We start from the raw sequence: 24,024 nt of genomic DNA, 5'->3' as shown, positions 1-24,024 counted from the left end.
GACTTTGTAAACTTTTCATATTTTTTTAATAAACTTAATAATGTTTTAAAAACGAATTATATAAGCTACGTTCGCAAAAAAACCTTCCTACTTCATTACATCATTTGGCATTATGCTTAAAAAATCCTCCAGTTATTCTTAATCCTCTAGTCTAGCGTGTACAGTTACCCAATGTATTGCAAAAGTTTTTGTGTGTATTTGTAAATCTTAATTGTGCATTGATATACATTAAGGGCGTATTTCTGTATTTTTGTTTGTCTTTTTAATGTATTTTTTAATTCATTTTATTACAGAATTGTGCAAGGTCCACTTTATGAACTCAGATGTTTCTCCTGTGTGCTACAAACAGAAATGAGAGCCGCTTGGGGGTTGACACTTTTTACAAGAGCAACCAGACTGGGAGAGGGAGGAGAAGCTCTAGATACCAACCATGAGCTGGCCAAAACCGTATTAACAAGAAGAAGAGCATAGTAAACAGTAGGAGCTCCTGTACCTCTGCTGGTGCTGTGCCCTCACCTGTCAAGTCACAAGCTGGCAGAAAGAACGAGGCTATGGAAGCAAATCAATTGCACATGTACACAGCATCAAAAGAGTTTAGTAAATGTAGGTCATTATCTATGTTGCATTCATATTAAATGATATAATACAATACAGCATAATGCAAACACTTCACTGAATGCCCTTCTGTACCAAGTCAAGTGTCCTAGTCACATCAATGCCCGCCATGCACCCTGTTTAGCATTGGGTTCTTTGTACTATATTTACATGTATGACCCTTAACAAATCATATATTAGAGTTGTCGAGATCTGGAAGTATGAAAAGTAAGTTCATACCTTTTATTAACCACTGTAAATCCAGGAATTAGAGCTTAGTGAATATCACAGATAATTGCTTGTACCAGACTGATAAACTCAAAGAAAGTAATTTTCTAAAAAATATATATACTTTTACACTTAACACAGGAGGTAAGCAGAAGGACTGCAACACTTTTCCAAATTTAGGAAATCAGAAGACTTCAGAATTCCAGTAAGTGCGTGTAAGGTCCATTAGTGTCGAGCTGCAAAACTTGTCTGTTTCCGTATGTTCCATGACGCAGCACAGCACCAGCTTCCACCCACCTAGGGTGAGATTCCAATTCTTCCTGACACTGAGAAATGAACTGTGCATATAATTCCATACCAAGCTCCTTGTCTGCGTTTGAATGGTACTGCATGCAGCGGCCCTTTGACTTTCCTCCAAGAGTTGCCTGTGGGACAATCAGAATATCTCCTGGAAGGTCAATGACTGATACGCGCTTCCCAGTATCTGTTTCACTCAATTTTACATGCAGCACTGAGTTCACTGAAAAACAGACAAATCTTAAACGTTATTAAAAAAATAATGGAATTTTTGACTTACTGTAAAATTAATTTCTCTGATGTTCATTGATGGACACAGCTCCTGATACTCATAACTATTGGGTTATACTGCTATCTACAGGAGTAGGACACTAGGGAGAAAATTCTGGCTATATCCATGGGCAATCCCAGGGGGTATACTCCCTCTCTCTGCTATAAACACTCAGTTTTGTTACAAGCAGTGTCAGGAGAATTATAACTCCACAGAGGGGTGGGTACTGTGTCCGTCAATAAACATCAGAGAAATGGATTTTACGGTAAGACAAAAATCCCATTTTCTCTTTCGTTCAGTGGCGGACACAGCTCCTGTGATTCTTGACCATTGGGACGTTCCAAAGCAGTGTTAAACATGAGGGGTGGGAAACAGCAAAAAATTCCCAAGGCTAAACATCAGTCAAACAGGCAACAGGGGCTCAACCAAAACAACTGCAGCCCACCTGAAGAAAAACAATACACCCTCAAAGAGGATTATGTTCTCTTAAACAGCAGCCTGCAAAACTTTGCGGCCAAAGGAAGCATCCCCAGATTCCAACACATCCAAAATTTTGTAAAAGTGTGCACTGAAGTCCAGTGCCCCAGTAGAGTGCGCCTTGACAGGGAAAGGAGGAACCTGATCCCTGATGGAATAGGCCGGAACCACTGCCTGTCTAATCCATCTGGAAATGGTCGCAGGGGAAGCGGACAACCCTTTGCGAGGTCCATCCCTGAGCACAAATAGATAGTCTGACTTCCAGAAAGACTCTTTAGCTGCTAGGTACACCCTTATTGCTCGGACGGAATGCAAGGCAATTTCCTTTGGATGTTTAGGCCTGGGACACAGGGAAGGCAACACAATGTCTTCCTTCAAATGAAAGTCAGAGACCACCTTAGGAAGGAATGACGGACAGCGGCAAAGCACCACCTTATCCTTGTGAATCACCAGATAAGGTGAACGACAGGATAACACCGCCAGTTCCGACACCCTGCGCGCAGAGCCAAGAAGGCCACCTTCTGGGACAGTGTAAGCAAGGGAATCTCCTGAATATTTTTAAAGGGAGGCTTTCGTAGAGCTGAAAGCACCAAATTAGGATCCCAAGGCGGCAACAGAGCCCGCACTGGAGGAACCAAATGTCGGACACCCTGAAGAAAAGTACATACCAGGGAGTGTGTGACCAAAGGTCGTTGGAAAAAGACCGCCAAGGCCGATACCTGGCCCTTGATGGTACTCAAGGTTAAATTCTTTTCAACCACCCGTTGAAGGAAGGTTATGATCTGAGCAAATGAGAAGGAGCTAGGATGAGCCTCAAGAGACTCACATCACGCAATGTACATCTTCCACGTATGGTAAATCTTCCTAGAAGAAGATTTCCTAGCTTTTAAGAGTGTAGGAATCACAGACTCTGATAAACTTCTATCCTTTAGCACCTGGCGTTCAAAGCCAGTGACTGTAAAGCAGGCTGAAAGATCGGTCCTTGGGACAGCAGATCCTTCCTGAGAGGAAGCTTCCAAGGAACGTCGGCGACCAACAACACCAGATTGGCGTACCAAGCCCGGCGAGGCCAGTCCGGAGCCACTAAGATGACCGGAATCGCTTCTGCCTCAAACCTGCATAGAAGTCTTGGCAGAAGCTTAAGAGGAGGGAAGGCGTAAATCAGACGATACTGACCCCACGGTGCAACCAGTGAGTCTGTGGCATTCACCAGAGGATCCCTTGACTAAGCCACAAACCTCTACACCTTTCTGTTGACCCGAGACTCCAACAGATCCACCTCGGGGTGCCCCACAGGAGAAACAAATGATGAAACACATCCGGATGAAGGGACCTTGGTCCAACGCCTGCCAACTGAGGTAATCCGCCTGCCAATTTTCCACCCTGGGAATGTGCATGGCAGAGAGAGCTGGAACGAACCATTCTGCCCACCTTAGAATGCTGGCTACCTCCAGAGACACCAGGGTACTTCTTGTGCCCCTTGGTGATTGACATAAGCCACGGCCATGGCATTGTCCGATTAAATGCGCACAGGGCATCCCTGAAGATGATCCATCCAATGATCCAGACACAGTCGTATCGCTCGGAGTTCCAGGACACTGATCGATAGTCTGGACTCAGCATATTGGTATCATATTCCCTTGGCAGAATGTTTGCCGAGGATGCCTCCCCAGCCGGACAGGCTGGCATCTGTGGTGACCACTGTCCAATACAAAGGGAGGAACGATTTTCTCAGCTGAAGCACCTGAGAGCGAAGCCACTATGTCAGGGACTTCTTTGTTCCCCGATTATCCAGAGGCTGCGGATTCTTGTCCTATTTGGTCAGAATCTCCTTTTGCAGGGACCTCATATGGAACTGCACAAATGGAACCGCCTTGAAGGCATATACCATCAGGCCCAGCACCCGCATGAAAGTCCAGAGGGATGACCAGTTGTTGGACAGCAGGGGGCGAATTGCAGCCTGCAATTTCTGGAGTTTGTCCAGAGTAAGATGCACTCTGGCTATGGCCGAGTCCAGAGTCAGCCCCAAATAGTCAAGCTTTGTGGACGGAACAAGGGCAGACTTCTGAAATTCAGAATCCAGCCAAACTCCTGCAGAGTTCATTTTGTGATCTCCAGTTTCTCCACCAGAGCAGATGGAGATTCCGCTTGCAGAAAGAGATCGTCCAAGCAGCTCAGTACCGCGATCCCCTGTTAGCATAGCAAAGCTAGCACCGCAGCCAACACTTTTGTGAAGACCCGTTGAGCAGAGGCAAGACCAAAGAGTAACGCCACAAACTGATAATGCTCCTCTCCAACAGAAAAGCAGAGAAAATGCTGGTGACTGGCACAAACTGAAATGTGAAGGTAAGCGTCCTTGATGTCGATAGAGGCAAGAAAATCCCCCTGACGCAGGGATGCCACCACCATTCAAAAAGATAGTTCCATTCTGAACTTCTGTACCCACACAAAGCAGTTTAGCGCCTTGCGGTCCAGGATTACACGCACTCTGCCTTCCTTCCTTTCAAAGTAAAAACCCTAAAAATGTTCCAAAGTCAGAACCGTGACAATCACCCCTTGAAGGAACAGGTCTTGTACCACCCCAAACAGACCCTGTAACCGGTTTGCGGGCAGGGGTATGTTGGAAGGAAAAAAACCTTGCCGGGGACAAGAGCGAAACTCGATTTTGTAACTTGGCCGAAAAACTTTCTGGACCCACTTGTTTTGCACCAGGAAAATCCATGGGTCCAGGGGTAATGCCTCGTAAAGCGCTTAGGAACCCCACTGGAACGCTTTGGTTTTCCCCACTCTTTAGCGACAATTCTGTAAAAATACGGGGAAAGGAAACACCTTTGTTGCTCTGGGTGTCTTGTGAGTGCCAAAGGGTACCTGGGCTTCCGTCACAGCTTCAGCCGCGTCCTCCATCTTCAGGGTCTCAGGCACAGATACAATCAGTGCATCTACCAGTGCCCTTTGGTCTGCGGACCCAGACGTGGAGGAATCATCCTCAATATCAGATGATTCCAGGGGCGTGGTCCCAAGCCCAGCAGGGTAACCCAAATCCGCGGCGGCCGAATCAGATTCAGGATCTGATGAAACAGATGAGGCAGGGGAAGGCGGGGGAGCTTTTTGCTAAGCCATCGCCTGCAAGCCGCTTCCACTCGGGACAAAAGGGACTCCAGGGCTGCCGTCAGCTTTAGAGAGGGGATCAGGTGGGAAAACGTGCTCCAAGGACTCCATGGGTCACCAGGGGAACCCCACAAAATTGTAACACTGCTATGGGACAACCTCCACCACCTGGTTGCCAAGCACAAGGCACAGAGTGATCCTCAACAGAGAGGGACAGAACCTCACCAGACTCCCTACCCGCCGACACAGGCACCTGCCAGCACCAGGAATTTCTGCACTACACGTGCGGCGATCAGGAAGCTAAATGATCCAGGAGTCAGCACCAGGGAATAAGGAGGGGCTCCAACCGCCAAAATCACCACCCACGGGGAAAATGGCCGCTGGACTACACAAACATGGCCGCCAGGTATAGAAACACACCGGCTACAACAGAATGGTGGCACCTTAAAGCATACAGGGACCAGGCCTCAGGGCAGATCCAGGCAGGATGGGGGGCCCTGGCAGGAGCCCTCACCAAGTACAACCCCCCCCCGCACAATCTATTGTCTGGCCACCGGCGGTGCACCCCCCAGCCCCCATTGTCATTAGCACCTTACTCCCACCCCAGGAAGGTGGCCAGACCACCCAAAAAAAAATACATCCCTAGTGTATGTGGAGGTGGGGGGGGGCAGGATGAGGGTGCCTGTGGGAAGAAAGAGAAATCAGGGGTCTGACCATCCCAAGGAGGGGTCCATGTCCACCCCAAAACCCCCCAGGGGTAGAGGGGGGCAGCTATTCACTATACCAGGAACCAGGTGGGCATCGCTCCAGACAGATCCTCCTCTCCTTTGAAATGGAGGGGCTGTCGGGCAAGAGGAACAATGCGATTCAGGCCGAGGCCAGGTCGTATGTGACCTCGCAAGATGTTTAACTCGCAGGACCAGCCCCGTCCAGTGGTGCTGAGGCCTGCGCTTGCTCGCTGGCCAGACTGGGGTGACCACTAGATCTAGATTATCCAGCCCGTCACCCAGTCCAGCAGTTAAAGCGGTTGTAAACCCTAAAAAATAAAAAAAATTAAAAAACCCTGCAAGACAAAGGCATAATGAGCTAGTATGCATCGCATACTAGCCCATTATGTGTAACTTACCTTAGAACGAAGCCCCGACACGGACCCCCGGACATCGCTGCGGGCGCTGCCATGATCCCTCACCGTCTCTTCCGGGTTCGGCGGCTCCGGCGCTGTGATTGGCCGGAAGAGACGGCTCCGGCGCGATGATTGGCCGGAGCCGCGATGACGTCACTCCCGCGCATGCGCGTGGGAGTGATTTTCCGGCAAGCTCCCGGCAAACTAATTGAAGGTCCCCCCGGACCTTCAGAGCGCATGCGCTGCTCGCGCGAGCGGCTGCATGCACTGTAAATATCTCCTAAACCATGCCGGTTCAGGAGATATTTTTTGTACCTACAGGTAAGCCTTATTATAGGCTTACCTGTAGGTAAAAGTGTCAAAAAGCGGGATACTACCGCTTTAATTGTAGATCTCACAAGAAAAAATCCAGGTGGAAAAAGAAAATTTTCTATCTAAAAAATGTTGCCAGGACCAAAGATCCCAGCAAGGAAATAGGTCCTTACTCCTGACTAGGCAGAAAAAAAATGAGTGGCTATAGCAGAGAGAGGGAGTATACCCCCTGGGACTGCCCATGGGTGTATCCAGAATTATTTTCTGCCTAGTGTCCTGCTCCTGTATGGGGCAGTATAACCCAATAGTTATGACTATCAGGAGCGGTGTCCGTCAATGAACGAAAGAGAAAAAACATTTTAAATGCAAAAAAATCTACATGGTTCCACTCCTCACATACTCAGGAGATCCTGGTTCTGCCTTTGGCATATGTGGCATGAGAGGTAGTTCCAGTTTGTCTTAAAGTAATATGATCAGTTTAGAGCTATGCAATTTTATTTGTATTTAAATGGGACACTGATAGAAGCAGCTATTTCCAAACTCGTGTACCATATACTATGTATTGGCAAGCATCTCTTCACACCCTCAAAATTACCATGCACAATTAGTTAGTAAATTACCTGCTTCTTTCTGAGCCTTATCAAATAGGTGATTTTCTGTTAGACAAGATCTCTTTAATTAAAAGGAGCCACACAGAAGCAAGCTATATACAATTGGAAAAGGGAATATGTCATAATTAGTTTAATAAAATTCGCTAGCAGGGGAGAGGCCTAACTTGGTTTATGAGGCTGTATGGAAGCTGAGCTCCATTTTTACTCAGTGACCTCAAAGGATCCTACTATAACCTATACGGACTATGATCTTACGAAGGGTTGCCATAGATGTGCTGACCTGATTCAAATGCAGTCTGCAATCTATGCTAGCCACCAGTCCCTAAATATGAACGGTCACACTGTGCAACTGTTCGTTGAAAAAAAAAGGTGGATGGAAGGCTATGAACATACTGCCAGCATTGGCCTACTGGGGGAGGGGAGGTCTATAGTATTCAGACATGGTTTTTCAACTTTGGCAACACACTCTGGCTTATGTATGTATAAATGGAAAGAAAAAAACTGCGCTAAATATCAAAAAAAGTGTAGCAGCAACTTAAATGTGACAAGCATCCCAGGTAAATATATGTGAAAAAAGCTGCGCTAAGTGACAAGAACCATAAGTGATAATGAGTCCATAAAAGTCCCAAAATTGAGTATAAAATTAAATATAAATAAAGTCCAAATAATCAACCAAATCTCCACAGGTGCAGATAATGGGTGTATATACTCCTTACCAGATGCAGCAGTGTAATTTGCCTTGAACACAAATTGACCAAGCCAGATGGAAACCCTTAAGGGGGATTCCTCACCAACGATATCCGGCCCAGGAGCACAGATTGATAGATGTTCAGGTAAAAAATAAATAAAAAAACATAGCGTGATACTGTATACAAAAGAGTACAAGAAAGCTGCTCCCGTGTATATCAGAAAAAGGAAAAGTGCTGATATAGACTACCACCCTCGCAGGCTGCTTACCAGAAATAAGAATGAAACAGACAGATCAATCACCATCCAATTCTGTTCATGCAACAGCAGCAGTGATATAAGTGTCCCTGCTTACCAGAAACAATCAGGTTGTGAACATATACAAGGTACCTTGAGAACGTCAGTTTTTGACGAAACGTACGTCGGTTGCGGCGTGCTGACGTCACCTCTGTGAGACGCTCAGGCAGGTGTTTGAAGCTGTCCGGCCGGCGGCTTCGATTCAGCGCTGTTTTAATCGTATTTACCTGTAAGTGCAATTCTTTTATCATTTCTTTATTAAATGGTTTTACACTATGGGGCTCTCCATTATTTCTATGTAACCATCTGAGTCCTGTATGCGGTTGATCCTCACTGGACAAGGGACCGGACTGCCCATAAAGAAAGGGATAATAGGAACACTTGCCCAGTGCTATCTGGATTTGTGATACATGCGATACATCTTTTTGCCTCTGGTAAGCTGTGATATATGGTGACGGTTCAAGCGGTGTCATATAGTTGGATTGAGTGGTTGAAGGAAAAAGAAGGGGGAAGGTGTATGGCGCTGCCAAAAAGTGCTGATGTTTCTGTATGTCCAAAAATAGGTGTTAAAGGTATATACAATATAAATCACCACTATAAATAAAGTGTCCAGTGCATCGTATGTGTATTCCTAATAAATATGTGCAATACTATGGGATAATTCAACTCTGTAAATGATAAATATTTGTGCTAAACTGTGAGAAAAAGTGGATACAAAATAGGTGAGAATTGGTATGTATACAGTATGATAAGAGAAATATATGAAAGGTATGAAATATACAAAATATAAAAAATAAAAAATATATAAAATGTGTGAAATAGACAAAATATAAAAACGAAATATATAAAATGTAAAAAGTTGGATCCACTTAAATCTACAGCCGTAAAATACAAAACATCAAGTATGGCATAAATAAGGTGCACAGTAGGTATATAAATATTATGGCGGCAATAGTGCAAGAATAAATAAGTCCGTAACACCTAAGAAAGAACAAATAGTCCTACAATGCTAAAAAAACTTTTCCTAAAAAACAGGGCAAAAAGGTGACTTGAGTGCAGGTGTTCTGATGATAGATATTAAAGGTGCTCAGGTATATGGTGACCATTCAGTGCTCCCCGCACCCCTTGGACCGCACTCACCAGAACTATGTACCCCTGCAGGGGTATCAGGCCTTGAATCTATAATCCTGGATCTCCTCCACTGACCATCAAAGTGGTTGGGTGGTCCAATTATCTGCCCGAATCTTGTAAACCCGGTTCCTTGGTATTAGGGTCCGAAGGTGTACCGATATATGGGGGAAGAAGGCTCACATAGAGTAGTACCGCTTTTTTAAAATACTTTATTATAGATCAAAAATTAGGTACTCACAAAGGAATAGAGGGTAGTGGCATGAAAAAATAGCAATAGTAGCGCACTTCCGGGACGCCGTGCGTTCCACAGGGCGGATGTGCGTTCCACTTAGGCGGATGTGACGCGATGACGCTCTACGTACGTTTCGTCGTGATGACGTCTTCAGGACGAAACGTACGTAGAGCGTCATCGCGTCACATCCGCCTAAGTGGAACGCACATCCGCCCTGTGGAACGCACGGCGTCCCGGAAGTGCGCTACTATTGCTATTTTTTCATGCCACTACCCTCTATTCCTTTGTGAGTACCTAATTTTTGATATATAATAAAGTATTTTAAAAAAGCGGTACTACTCTATGTGAGCCTTCTTCCCCCATATATCGGTACACCTTCGGACCCTAATACCAAGGAACCGGGTTTACAAGATTCGGGCAGATAATTGGACCACCCAACCACTTTGATGGTCAGTGGAGGAGATCCAGGATTATAGATTCAAGGCCTGATACCCCTGCAGGGGTACATAGTTCTGGTGAGTGCGGTCCAAGGGGTGCGGGGAGCACTGAATGGTCACCATATACCTGAGCACCTTTAATATCTATCATCAGAACACCTGCACTCAAGTCACCTTTTTGCCCTGTTTTTTAGGAAAAGTTTTTTTAGCATTGTAGGACTATTTGTTCTTTCTTAGGTGTTACGGACTTATTTATTCTTGCACTATTGCCGCCATAATATTTATATACCTACTGTGCACCTTATTTATGCCATACTTGATGTTTTGTATTTTACGGCTGTAGATTTAAGTGGATCCAACTTTTTACATTTTATATATTTCATTTTTATATTTTGTCTATTTCACACATTTTATATATTTTTTATTTTTTATATTTTGTATATTTCATACCTTTCATATATTTCTCTTATCATACTGTATACATACCAATTCTCACCTATTTTGTATCCACTTTTTCTCACAGTTTAGCACAAATATTTATCATTTACAGAGTTGAATTATCCCATAGTATTGCACATATTTATTAGGAATACACATACGATGCACTGGACACTTTATTTATAGTGGTGATTTATATTGTATATACCTTTAACACCTATTTTTGGACATACAGAAACATCAGCACTTTTTGGCAGCGCCATACACCTTCCCCCTTCTTTTTCCTTCATTCTCACTATATTCTTAGCAATATAGTATAAAGGTAGGCTGCAGCCAACATCAAATACTAGAAATCTAGAATTATCCTAAGCGCGGATTTTTTACATTTCACTTGGATTGAGTGGTTGCCTTACACCTGATCTTACCTGCATGTATCTGGTAATTAGATTGTGAGTGCGGTGGTGGCTCCATTCACGCTTTAACATTCCATTCACTTGGGAATCCATAGAGAATACCATCAACACGTGGAGGATATCTCAACTTTTACATGTTCACAACCTGTTTGTTTCTGGTAAGCAGGGACACTTATATCACTGCTGCTGTTGCATGAACAGAATTGGATGGTGATTGATCTGTCTGTTTCATTCTTATTTCTGGTAAGCAGCCTGCGAGGGTGGTGGTCTATATCAGCACTTTTCCTTTTTCTGATATACACGGGAGCAGCTTTCTTGTACTCTTTTGTATACAGTATCACGCTATGTTTTTTTATTTATTTTTTACCTGAACATCTATCAATCTGTGCTCCTGGGCCGGATATCGTTGGTGAGGAATCCCCCTTAAGGGTTTCCATCTGGCTTGGTCAATTTGTGTTCAAGGCAAATTACACTGCTGCATCTGGTAAGCAGTATATACACCCATTATCTGCACCTGTGGAGATTTGCTTGATTATTTGGACTTTATTTATATTTAATTTTATACTCAATTTTGGGACTTTTATGGACTCATTATCACTTATGGTTCTTGTCACTTAGCGTAGCTTTTTTCACATACATTTATGTATGTATAACCATTTTTTTTTTTTTAGTTAGAGTAGGAAATGGTAAATACATATCAGTCTCTTATTTATTGTCCACATCTCATTGGGAAGATTTTCTCTTCACTTCTTGTCCAGGAGATGCAACAAGTGTTACCAATGGAAGCTTTCCTATTTGTTTCTGTTCTAGTGACAACTCAAAATTTTAGATATTCTCTCACTTTTAGTCCTTGTGACAACAGTGACTCAAATTAATTGAAAGTGTGAATATTCCCAGCAGGGGCAAAAACAGTAATAGAAAAATGAAAACTTCCTTTAGAACTATACAGAAACTAAAATGAGACAACAAAAAATCTTTTTTTTTATTTGCTCCTACATAAAACAACTCTGGGTTTACATACCTATTTTTGGAATGACATCTTTGCTTGATCCTTTAAAAAAGCATAAGTAGATTACCATACCCCTTTGTATCTGCAAAGAAAAAAGTAGAGGTTTTCTAATAATTAGTTATACAGTCTAGTCTCATTACAGTGGAACTAAAAACACAAATACTCACCTATTCTCCAATGGTTCGACACCTGCAAGGTCCCTCCTCAGTGACCACATCTTCTCCCTGGCTTCTTCTGAGTGTCAGTCTTCGGCCATCTTGATTGGCAGGTGCAGGATAATGTTATTAATTCCGGCAAACTGCCATTTTGTCAGATACAGCAGTGGTCCTCAACCCTGGCCTACAGGGCCCACTAACAGGCAAGGTTTGCAAGATAACTGAAATAATCCCAGGTGATATAATTTGCTGCTCAGTGATTGCAGTATTCTAGTCTGCATCTCCCCAAGGTAATACTTAAAACCTGGCCTGTTAGTGGGCCCTGTAGGCCAGGGTTGAGGACCACTGAGATACAGTATATAAACAGAGCTGTGAATGCACAGCTCCGTGCAGAGGCGTAACTAGAACCTTCAGGGCCCTGATGCAAGAAACCATGAAGGGCCCCCCAGACCCCTGGCCGGGGCCCTTACCTTCAAGCCCAGGGCTCTTCCCACTAATCCTGGGGCTCTTTACACTCGTTGCATGGCCTTTTATTTCAGTTCCGCAGCAGGATCCTTTCACAAGTTCTGCAGTGGGCCCCCTTCCTACAATCTCTGGGCCTCCCCACAGTGGTGCAATGCCAGGGTCCGGTCGCAAGTGTGACCTTTGCGATCCTGAAAGTTCACCCACTGGTTTGCTACCGGGCCCCCTGGAGCATGGGGCCCGGTAGCGATTGCAACCCCTGCAACCCCTGTAGTTACGCCCCTGGCTCCGTGTACATTCTGCAGAGAACTAAGAAAAAACAGGTCAGTTTATTTTATTGCAGAAGCAACATTTAATGTCTTTTTTTGCAATAAAGAGCCTGCCTGTTGACAGATTTCTATTTTTTGCATTCAGTTCCTCTTTAAAGACAAAAGTCAATTTAACATTTTTCAAAATCTGCAGCTTTAAAATAATTTTCTGTTATCCTACTGTAGCACCCTCCGATGTAGGTGCTAGGTAAAGTATAGTGGGCTTTGTCTGCTTATCAGCAAGGGCAGCAGAGCTAGTCAGGGAAGGGAGTGAGAAGGTCGCCCTGGACAGGAGGGTCTTCTCATTCAACTGCTCTGTTAGTTTTGTATTTCTTCATGTATGCAGTTGACTTTTTCTACCATTTTCTCTACAGGTGGGCTCACAGAAGAGATAGACAGTGAGGGAATGTAAATTGTGTATTATTAAGGCTCCGTTCACATCTAGGCGTTTTGGGGCGTTTTTGGGGCGTTTTTCTGCTCTAGGATCAGCTCTCAAAACGCCCAACAAGACAAATCCTATTCATTTCAATGGCCCCTGTTCACATCTGAGCGTTTTGACGCTGTATACAAAACGCCCAACGCTCAAAAAAGTACATGAGCTTCTTTTTGGGCAGATTACAGGCGTTTTCCATTGATCTCTATTCAATCTAAAAACGCCTGCACAAAAAACGCCGCAAAAATCGCGGTAAAATCGCGGTAAAAACGCGCGAAAAACGCTACGCTCAGGTGTGAATGTAGCCTTAAAAATCCCCACCAAGAGAGTTTGTTTGGTGGGGGTGCATCATCATGCACTTAACATTGTTTGAATATTTGTACAGCAGAGAAATGTATATCTATATTTGTCCACATAATTTATTTGTACATTCGTTCTTTTCCCTTTTCCCCCTTTCCAGGTTTGTGGGATACTCCTGAGTTTTGGCTGAAGTTTTTGATAGGAGGCAGTTGCCTCAGAGTCAATGGGGACATGACTCAATTTGGTGCGGAATGGATGTAGCACCCTCCAATGTAGGTGCTATGTAAAGTATAGTGGGCTTTGTCTGCTTATCAGCAAGGCCATGTTTTCAGCTAGGCTGGCATGTGTTCCCAGGTGTGCATGTTGTGTTGGGGAGTCTCCCCACTGTATCCCAACGAGGGCTCTCATTGGGCAGTAGAGGAAACCTGACCAATAGCACACCAGGGCTTGTATCCATCCTGGAAGGGCAGATTCTGCTGCACAGCACTCTGAGAGAGGGTATAAGTCTGTGGGGAGCACATGACAGATTGTCTTTGGCGGGAAGCAGAGTCCCAGGAGGGGGGTGATGGCTGTCTCTCCTCCTGTCAGGAAGAATCGGGTGTCCCAGGCAGCTGGCCTGAGTGGACACAGGGCTGAGCTGCAGAGAAGGATCCAGGTGTGCTGAGGACCAGCGGAGCGTTGGGGTCGAGTTTCAGGAAAGAATTCTGAGTCGTGAATACTGCAAACTGCCCCTGGGGGTCTGCCTAGCAGAGGGGACCACTCCGGAGAAGGTCAGAGGGATCCAGGAGCTAGCTAGCTGTTACAGGAATATAGAAAGGGGGTGCCAGAGATTACCCTGAAGAGTAAAGGGGGTGCCAGCGGTTGGGCCCTGAAGTGTAAAGTGTTAAGCGTTTCAGCATCATTGCTAGTGGCTACCTCACCCAGAGAAGACTACAGGGAGCAGTGCACAGGACTTTTGAGCTGTGAAGAAGCATCAGAAGTCAAGCTTAAGTTCACAGACCGCAAGTCAGGTTTACAAGCGCCAGTAAGCGTTGGTCAGCATTCAGCCGGTGCCAAGACAGCGCTAGGCGGCATTTCTCTCAAGTGTCCCAAATTTGTACCTAGTTGAGCCAGAGGAGTATCCCACTCATTCCCTTCTACCATCCAAGTTCCTACAATAAAGCTAAAAACCAAAGATGCCGGACTGTTCATTGTCTCAGATCTCAGACACTTGGGCAACAAGCTTAAATGTGCTGTTGGTGGTAACGATAACCATGGCAGACCCACATCAGGCCCAATTCCTGGAAATATTGCTACACTACCATGAAGGTCATTGTTCAAACTTTTCATTTCATAGAATAACAAAGCCCTGTCCCTCTTTTTCAGTTGCTCTCCTGCATTGTCACCCTATCACAGACACTCCCAGTGGAAACTACAGGCAGCCATGTCGATGTTCAACATTCCACTATCTGGAACTCTGAACTGGGCAATTTCATGCAGGTAACACTGGAGTAGGTCCATATACAAAGTAAGTAGCTGCAAAGAGGCCACAGGAGACCAGGAGACCAGCAGCACTGTGATCAAAAATGATGGAAAACAGTAGAGCTAAAAATAGTTTATGGCACGCAGCACTTTAGCAAACAGTAAGGATTTAAATCTATTTTAATTCAAGAGAGACTCCGATCCCCTGCTGTTATCAGTAACACCTCTATTTCTTTCCCACAGTTGTGATAAACAATCAACATAGTGATTATTGTAAGCTAAAAACAGCATTCTAGTTGTTTACTGTGAATAACTATTAAAAAATACACACACAGTAGATAGCTCTATTATACAAGAAGTTCTGCAGTACCTAACACAACTGGACTTTCTACTTTTCCTGTACAATTGGGAACTATGCAAATATTTTTAAAGCGTAACTGAAGTAAAAAAAAAAAAAAAATGACATTCTGTAGTGGCTTCAAGGGTCAATTCTCAGTGATTTTATGCTGTTTCTAAAAAATGCTGTGTATTCTAAAAAGAAGAAATATAGCCAAAGCATGGTTAGCTGTACTTCTTCTATAGATCACAGGTGTGCAGTTCGTTCTGCACTCCTGTGACTCATTTTCGGTCGACAGGCTAATGCACGCTGTCAGCTGATCGGTCAGGATCCATCCAGATTCCCAGACAGGCAGCCTGCTCAGGATATCAACGAGCTGCTGACAGCCTGATCCAGCTGTTCCCACCCCTCCACAGCCCAGCACTCCAGTGAGAGAGAGCTGGAGGGGCAGAGCAGAGAGCCATTGACTTATAGTCACCAGTTCTCTGCAGCTTGGGACCTGAGAGCCGAGCCATCAGCGGTGTTTGATAGCTAGGTCTAGAGGGGGTGTGGGACTGATGTTGCATCCACCTAGGTGAGTATAAATTCTCTCTTTTTTTTTGGGGGGGGGGGGGGTAAATTCATAATTCTCTTTGAATCCCTATACATACGGTAGAATCAATTCAGAGATCCCCATCTGCATTCATTTTCTTTGTACCGGTGTCTACATTTCATTCTGCTCACCTAAAGCAGAACTTAATTCCTTAGAACAACATTTTTTCTTTTTTCTTTTGTCCTCCACCAATCTCTTACAAAAATTTGAAAGAAATGTATGAAAATGTGTGCTTTGGGGTATGTTTCTTTCTGCTTTTTTGCCTAGGCCAGGCCCCCCCTGCCTCCTGGGATTGCTATGTCACAGTTAGGCTGGGCCTCACTACTGAGTCCTGGGATTGGGAAGTCACAGCATTTTCTGCGCATGTGCACAAACGATTCGGGAAAATAAAGTGCCCAAACCCTAGAACTGATAGCGCTACGTGCATGCGCAGAAAACCCACATTCACAGAAGCACCGCTGGTCTCTGTCATGTTGTTTGACCTGCCAGAGACCAGCAGCGCATCTGCCCATGCGATGGAACTGTCAAGATGGTGCTGCAAAAGAGGGATGGGGGAGGGAATGGATATGGCTGTGAAGTTCTGCTTTAACATCTCCCTTGTAGCCACCTGTTTAGAAGCTCTATAAGTGAGCATGTTCCTCCCTGCTGGCCACCCGATTCTTCAAGATTTAGCTGCTGATCAGATGCTTGATTGCTGTACCAGAAACAGGGCTAATAGAATGCTATCAAGCAATTGATGGGCAGATTAAATAGGTAAACGTTCCACTATCCAGTGGCCAGCTCTCTCACTGGAACATCCATGTCCAATCATCAGGAAGCAAATGCATTACTCCCCCTGCTGCCTATTATAAATAGAAGCAGGACATACTAAAAAAACAGCAACTGCAGCTACAGGGATGGACTGAGGATGTGTACACATTTTCAAAGTAAGAAAAAAAAAAACCAACATTTTAAATATACTAATGCAGTGTTTTGAGTTAGTGATTAATGCTCTTTATTCCAATTTGATTGAATTAGTGTGAATTTTGTACTCTAACTTATTGATTCAAGTGTTGATGTTGTTTTCCATTGGAGGTAACCTGGCATCATCCCAATTGTAAAATACACTGCTCAAAAAAAAATTAAAGGAACACTTTGAAAACACATCAGATGTTAATGGGGAAAAATACCACGCTGCAGCGAGTGGCTGAGATGGAGGACATTGTCGCTCAAGCCAAGGACTCCCACCACAAGTACTATACGACTTGGGCACCTTGGATACACTTCCAATCACTACCTGACTTTTAGAGATTGAGTTCTAAATCAATAATGCCGATCCCACCCATACATGCCACAACTATAGTGGCTACTCCGTGCCCCTTGGGTATTCCTACGGATGTTTAGGCTCCACTGCCTCACCCCCCCCCCTCTTGCTTTCTTTTACTCCTGTTCTACCTCTTTCCCCGTGTCCCTCTCCCCTTCCTCCCTCTCCCGTGTTTTTTCCCTTTCCCCTCCTCCACTTCCCCCCCCCCGCTCCCCCTCGCATAGGGTCTTTTGACTACCATCCGGTGGTCATTCCTCCTCCACTGACAATTGCTCAGGTGCCCGCGATACGAACTGCCTCCGCCGGGTCTTACATTTCCATGGCATGGGCCCCCTGTCCCTTGACACAGCAAGTTCCCCTTAGGGGGTGTCGAGGTTCGGGAAGCTCCGCTGACATACAGACTTAGCCTTAATACCCCGGCTCTCACCGATTATGCGGACACTTTAAGTGCTTGACCCTTCAGTTTTGTTTCCATTCACTTACATTTTCTACCGTTTTTTTTTCTACTACAATACTCCGTTTCCCGGACACAAATGGGTTACTGTGTAATACTGTGATGCTTACTGTACTCCTAATTGTATGCCATGACTACAATTTGTTTATCTACAGGCCTTTTCCTGTATGCCTGTCATGTTTTTGTTCTATGTATTCTGTTGTATTTCAATAAAATGTTTTGTTCATTGCAGCAACCTAAAATGGTACTCAGTAGTTTGTATGGCCCCCACGTGCTTGTATGCATGCCTGACAATGTCGGGGAATGCTACTAATGAGACGACAGATGGTGTCCTGGGGTATTTCCTCCCAGATCTAGACCAGGGCATCACTAAGCTGCTGAACAGACTGAGGTGCAACAATGGGGCGATGGATGGACCGAAACATAGTGTCCCAGAGGTGTTCTATTGGATTTAGGTCAGGCGAGCGTGGGGGCCATTCAATGGTATCAATTCCTTCATCCTCCAGGAACTGGCTGCATACTCTCGCCACATGAGGCTGGGCATTGTCATGCACCAGGAGGAACCTAGGACCCACTGCACTAGCGTAGGGTCTGACAATGGGTCCAAGAATTTCATCCCGATACCGAACGGCAGTCAGGGTGCCATTTCCTAGCCTGTAGTGGTCTATGCGTCCCTCCATGGATATGCCTTCACAGTCCATCACTGACCCACCACCAAACCAGTCATGCTGAATGATGTTACAGGCAGCATAACGTTCTCCACGGCTTCTCCAGACCCTTTCCTGTCTGTCACATGTGCTCAGGGTGAACCTGCTCTCATCTGTGAAAAGCACAGGGTGCCAGTGGCAGACCTGTCATTTCCTGTGTTCAGTGGGAAATGCTAATCGAGCTCCACGGTGCCAGGCAGTGAGCACAGGGCCCACTAGAGGCCGTCGGGCCCTCAGAAACATGAAGTCTGTTTCTAATTAGAGACATTCACACCAGTGGCCTGCTGGAGGTCATTTTGTAGGGCTCTGGCAGTGCTCATACAGTTCCTACTTGCACAAAGAAGCAGATACTGGTTGATGGGTTAAGGAAGGACCTTCTACAGCTCTGTCCAGCTCTCCTAGAGTAACTGCCTGTCTCCTGGAATCTCCTCCATGCTCTTGAGACTGTGCTTGAAGACACAGCAAACCTTCTGGCAACGGCACATATTGATGTGCCATCCTGGAGGACTTGACTGCCTGTGCAACCTCTATAGGGTCCAAATGCAAAACTAGGGAAAAATAGTCAGAAAAGATGAGTAGGGAAATAAAATTTCAGCGGCCTCCACCTGTAAAACGATTCCTGTTTTGGAGGTCGTTAACACCAAAGCAGCTGAAACTGATAAACAAACCCCTCTTCTACTTAACTGACCAGACCAATATCCCAGGAGTTTACTTGACTTGATATTTTACTCCTTACCTAAAAATTGTTCCTTTCATTTTTTTGAGCAATGTATATATCAAAAAGACAGGTTTGTAGGAAGCTGTGATTCTGCAGCTGGTGACGGCCTCCCCAGACATTTTTTTTTTTGTCTCAAGAAAACATCTGTGAGGAATTTATTTCATTCTGTGACCCTTTTAGATTTTCCCTCTCTTCTCTGTTTAGGGGGAAATCTCCGAAACAGGGACACAGATGACAATAAAAACCCAACAGGAGCTAATACTCCTCGCTTCTCTTAAACAAAAACATTTTTTTGAAGTTGCGCTTTAATACACATACAGGCTACTTACCTCTGTACATTCTGCTTCAGATTTTTCATCTGGAGGTTTAACCTGGAGCTTAGCATGTAAACACTGTTGGAGGACAACACGGGCAATTATCTCCCTGTCGATTGCTGCCATCTGCAACAAAACAACACATTGAAATGAGATAAAATACACTGGGCTCAGTTAACAAGGCTTTGAAGTATACAGGTGCATCTCTTTAAATTAGAATATCATCATAATGTTAATTTATTTTAGCAATGCAAGTGAATCTTAGATATTTCATATAGGTGCGTTACACACAAAGTAATTTATTTCGAGCTTTTTTTTCTTTTAATTTTGATCATTTTGGCTTGCAGTTAGTGAAAACCCAAAATTCAGGATCTCAAAAAAATAGAATATTACATAAGACTAATAAAAAAAAAGTATTTTTAATAAAGAAGAGTTGGCTTACTGAAAAGTATGTCCATATACAGTATTGTATATTATTATTATTATTACATAGGATTTATATAGCACCAACAATTTGCTCAGGGCTTTACAATATGAGGGAAGACAATATGGCTAAAATACAATTTAATACAGGAGGAACTAGAAGGCCCTGCTCATTAGAGCTTACAATCTAGAATACACTCAATACTTGGTTGGGGCTCCTTTTGGATGAAGAATTACTGCATCAATGTGGCGTGGCATACAGAAAGAACAGAAAAGCGCCTCTGAGTGTCGACTGTTTATTGTAACAATGTAAAAATAACAAGTGGCAACTCACAAAGGCCCGCAGGCAACAGGCTATGGAATTAATATGATGATATCATTCCTCCTGGTGAGAGGTCCTGTCCGTCCGTTCAGCCCAAAGCTTCCCGCCGGGGGCACCGTAGTCAAACAAGGAAGAGATGCCGGCAATCCCCTGTAGAACATCCAGGTCCAAAACGGAGGCCGTGAAGGGATACGATACACAGAAGAGAAGTGTGTGACGTCACCGGGAGAGCTATGGCAACACAACGCGTTTCTGAGCGTGCGTGAAGCTCTAACTGAGCATGCGTGCTCTTTCATCAGGTGTACGGCAACCAGAGTTCTTTGTGCTTAAATATAGGGGCAAGAAACGGTGGGAAATAAGGAGTCTAAAGCCAATAGGCTGGCAGATAATTGGCCACTAACACTACTCCAGGATTATATAGAAGAATTAATATATATATATATATATATATATATATATATATGTATAAGAATAAATATACAAATAGATCTAGTAAAAAACATATAGCTATATGAATCAGTAAAATATTTAACACTTAAAAAAAAAAAAATCTCCCTCCTTTCTCCCTGGGCAGTGGCAGCTATGAGCTGAGCACTATAAAACTTCTGTCAGCCATTTTTTTCTAGCTGAGAGAAGACAAAAAAATCAAGGCTGGAAATGCACATAATTGCAGAAAGTGACATAGTTTTTGAGACCAAGGAAAGGAGGGCAGTTTTCACTAAGGAAGTGACTGCTCTGGGCTTCAACAAAATGGTGGCTTCAGCAAGATCAAACAGGATCAATGTTAGAGGCATTTTACAGCACACACTAATTTTGGTAGCATAATTATTCATGTGCAATGTATGTTCTTTTGTTAAAGAACAATAATTGTTACCAAACTGTTATGGGTAAAGTTCCGTTTTAAAAAAGGATAATGGGCTTCATTCACAGAACCAGATTGCATGCAGCGTTTAGGTGTTTTCCCAAATACCGCATGCGATCCTGAAAATGTCAATTCACTATTGCTTTACTTCCACTACCAAAACTACCAATATTGTGATATTTAAGAAACTGGCAGCCGCAAGCATCCTTAACAACCAGTAAACAAACTGGTTGCTTAGGAGGGGGCGGCCACTGCATCCTTAACAACTGATAAGTCATGAGCAGTCGGTGGGTAAAAAAAATAAAAATAAAAAGCCAGCAATGAAAAAGAAAAAAAAAAAAAAAACAACGTTGGGTGCCCACACAATCCATACCAGGCCCTTCGGTCCCCATCAACATGGGGGGGGAGGGGACTCTGCCCCCCTAAGCCAAAGCACCTTGTCCCCATGTTGATGGGGACCTTTTTCCTACAGCCCTGGTCGTGGTTATTGGGGTCTGCGGGCGGGGGGGCTTATCAGAATCTGGAAGCCCCCCTTTAACAAGGGAGCCCCCAAATCCCCCCTCCTTATGTGAATGAGTAGGGGCAGTTTTTTATTAAAAAAAAATATATATATTCCCCCGTGTAGATCCATTGTCAATGACGCTGCCACCGCTGACCTGGAAAAAGAAAAAAAAAAGAAGGTCCGCTCTGTCGTCGGACGGTTCTTAAATACCTAAGGGGCAGGGCCACTCCTTAGGAACTGTCAAACGGTGTTTTTTTTTTTTTTTGGGGGGTTGGCAGGGGGGGGGGGGGGTGTCGTGATTGATGATGGATCTATACCGGGGGAACTTTTTTTTTATTTTTCAACCACTTCAGTACAGGGCATTTTCACCCACTTCCTACCCAGGCCAATTTTCAGCTTTTAGCACTGTCACATTCTGAAATTTTTAACATTCTTTTCCCACAAATAGAGCTTTCTTTTGATGGTATTTGATGACCACTGGGTTTTTTCTATTTTGCTAAACAAATAAAAAAAGACTAAAAAAAAAAAAAAAAAAGATTTTCTTAGTTTAGGTTATAAAATGTTGTAAATAAGTAAGTTTTCTCCTGCACTGATGAGCCCTGATGAGGCTGCGCTGATGGGCACTAGTGAGGTAGCACTGGTGAGGTGGCACTGATGGGCACTAATGATGAGGCACTAATATGCAACAATGATGAGCACTGATAGGTGGTGCTGATATGCAGCATTGATGGGCACTGATAGGCAGCACTGATAGGCACTGATGAGGAGGCACTGGCAGGCATTACTAATTGGCACTGATTGGCATCTTTAATAGGCACTGATTGGCATCCCTGGTGGCCACTGGTTAGCATCACTAGTGGCATAGGTTGACATCCCTGGTGGGCTCTAGTGGGCATCCCTAAAGGGTCTGCACTGATAATGAATGCGCTGATTATCAGCTGATTATCAGCGCAGACCCCCCCCCCCGTCAGGAGAGCCGCCAATCGGCTCTACTCTACTATGCCGATCGGCTCTACTATAGCGTGAACTGAGGAAAGCTGATAAACGGCACTTCCTGGTTACAGCTGATCACACGTCATAGGCTCTTTACTGGGATTGGAGACGCGGTGTTTCAGAGTGACACACCGCACCACCGATCGCCACTCTGCGCGCTCTCATGAGCACGTGTGAGCGGTTTATCCTGCTGGACGTCATATGATGCCCAGGCAGGATAACTTAACCACTTTGCGGCCGTCATTCTGCTATATGGCGGGTTGGAAGTGGTAAATAAATGACTTGTCAAAAACTGCCTTTTAACATTTTTTTTCACATTACACTGTTTTTGGTAAATGAGTAGGGGTACTATGCACCCCATATTCATTCAAATGGGAGGGGCGCGATCTGGGAACCGTCTTGTTAAAGGGGACTTCTAGATTCCGATAAACCCCCTGCCTGCAGACCCCCACAACCATTGCCCAGGGTTGCGGGGAAGAGGACCTTATCCCCATCAACATGGGGACAAAGTACTTTGGGGGGGCATCCCCCCCATGTTGAGGGCATGTGGCCTGGTATGGTTCAGGACTTGACGGGAGGGGGGGGCGCTCACTTGCCACCTAACTTTCCTGACCTGCCAGGCTCGGATAAGGGTCTGGTATGGATTTTGAGGGGGAATCCACGCCTGGTATGGATTGGGGGTGACCCTATGCCGTTTGTTTTCTTAATTTTTATAACCGCCTTTTTTTTTTTTTTTTTTTTACATTTTGTTTACATTCAGCTGTTTAACAACCAGCTAATGAAAGCCTGTGATAAGTATGCTGGCTGCTGCTGGTGGTAAATTACCATGGGCTTTCACTACTAAAATACCGCATGACTTCATAAAATAACTGTACTCATGTGGTATTTTAGCAGCATTTTTTAGTGAATGTTAAAAAACATTTTGGAAAACGCTGTGCAGTACTGCTTTGTGAATGGAGTCCAATGATCTTTATTTTAAAGCAGTACTTAAAGTGAAACTGAGCCCATTGTTTTAACTGTTTCTGTAACAGTTACATCCATTGCATGTTGTGCATGATAACTGTCACAGTTACTTGTGCTTTCAATCGAACTGTCAAGCCATCAAATGGCTGGCGTTAAACAGAGGCTAGGATAGCGGCTTCCCTGACTGTACAGGATAGGAGGGGTTAGTTCCATTTTAAGTGTTAAAACAAAAAAACTGCAAGCAGACAGGTTATTTATCACAGAAGAGACATTCTGTATCTCTTCTGCAATAAAATAAACTCAACTCCTTACCTCCTGTTTGCAGTCCTCTTTACAGTGTACACTGAGCTGTGTGTATACAGTGCCTATGTGTATTGATGAAAGCGGAGCTCCACCCAAAAGGGGGTTTTGCTTCCTTCTGTCAAAACCAGGTAGCCACTCCCACTTCCGGGTAACCACAATGATTGGGGCGATCTATTAAATTTCTGGCCCCTCTTCTTTCCCGCCACTGCCTGACACACAGGTCCCAGAAGACAGGACCATCATTTAGAAAGTGCAGTGCGACTCAGAATGTGCAGTATGAAACAGGCTATAAAGCCGAAGGCACTATGTACCCCATACTCATTCACATGGGGGGTGGGATCTGGGGACCCTCTTGTTAAAGGGGACTTCCAGATTCTGATAAACACCCCGCCCGCAGACACCCACAATCAGTGCCCAAGGTTGTGGGGGAAGAGGACTTTATTCCCA

The 24,024-nt window shown here is 44.5% G+C and overlaps 1 protein-coding gene across 1 annotated transcript in view; it reads right to left on the bottom strand.

Moving 5' to 3' along the window:
- Positions 1–934: 934 nt before the first annotated feature.
- DTD2 (D-aminoacyl-tRNA deacylase 2) overlaps positions 935–24,024 on the bottom strand; it is a 40,283-nt gene continuing 17,193 nt past the window's right edge. Inside the window, exons 2-4 of the mRNA XM_082275697.1 lie at positions 19,225–19,335; positions 11,678–11,747; positions 935–1,342 (exon numbers count right to left, since the gene is read on the bottom strand). Of these exons, the coding sequence (XP_082131823.1) occupies positions 1,017–1,342; positions 11,678–11,747; positions 19,225–19,335 (507 nt within the window). The 3' untranslated portion in view covers positions 935–1,016. The remainder of the gene's footprint in view (positions 1,343–11,677; positions 11,748–19,224; positions 19,336–24,024) is intronic.

Source organism: Pelophylax lessonae (genome assembly GCF_965119305.1).
Source record: "Pelophylax lessonae genome assembly, chromosome: 13".
Taxonomy (NCBI): domain Eukaryota; kingdom Metazoa; phylum Chordata; class Amphibia; order Anura; family Ranidae; genus Pelophylax; species Pelophylax lessonae.
This window is presented reverse-complemented; position numbering and strand designations above follow the sequence as displayed.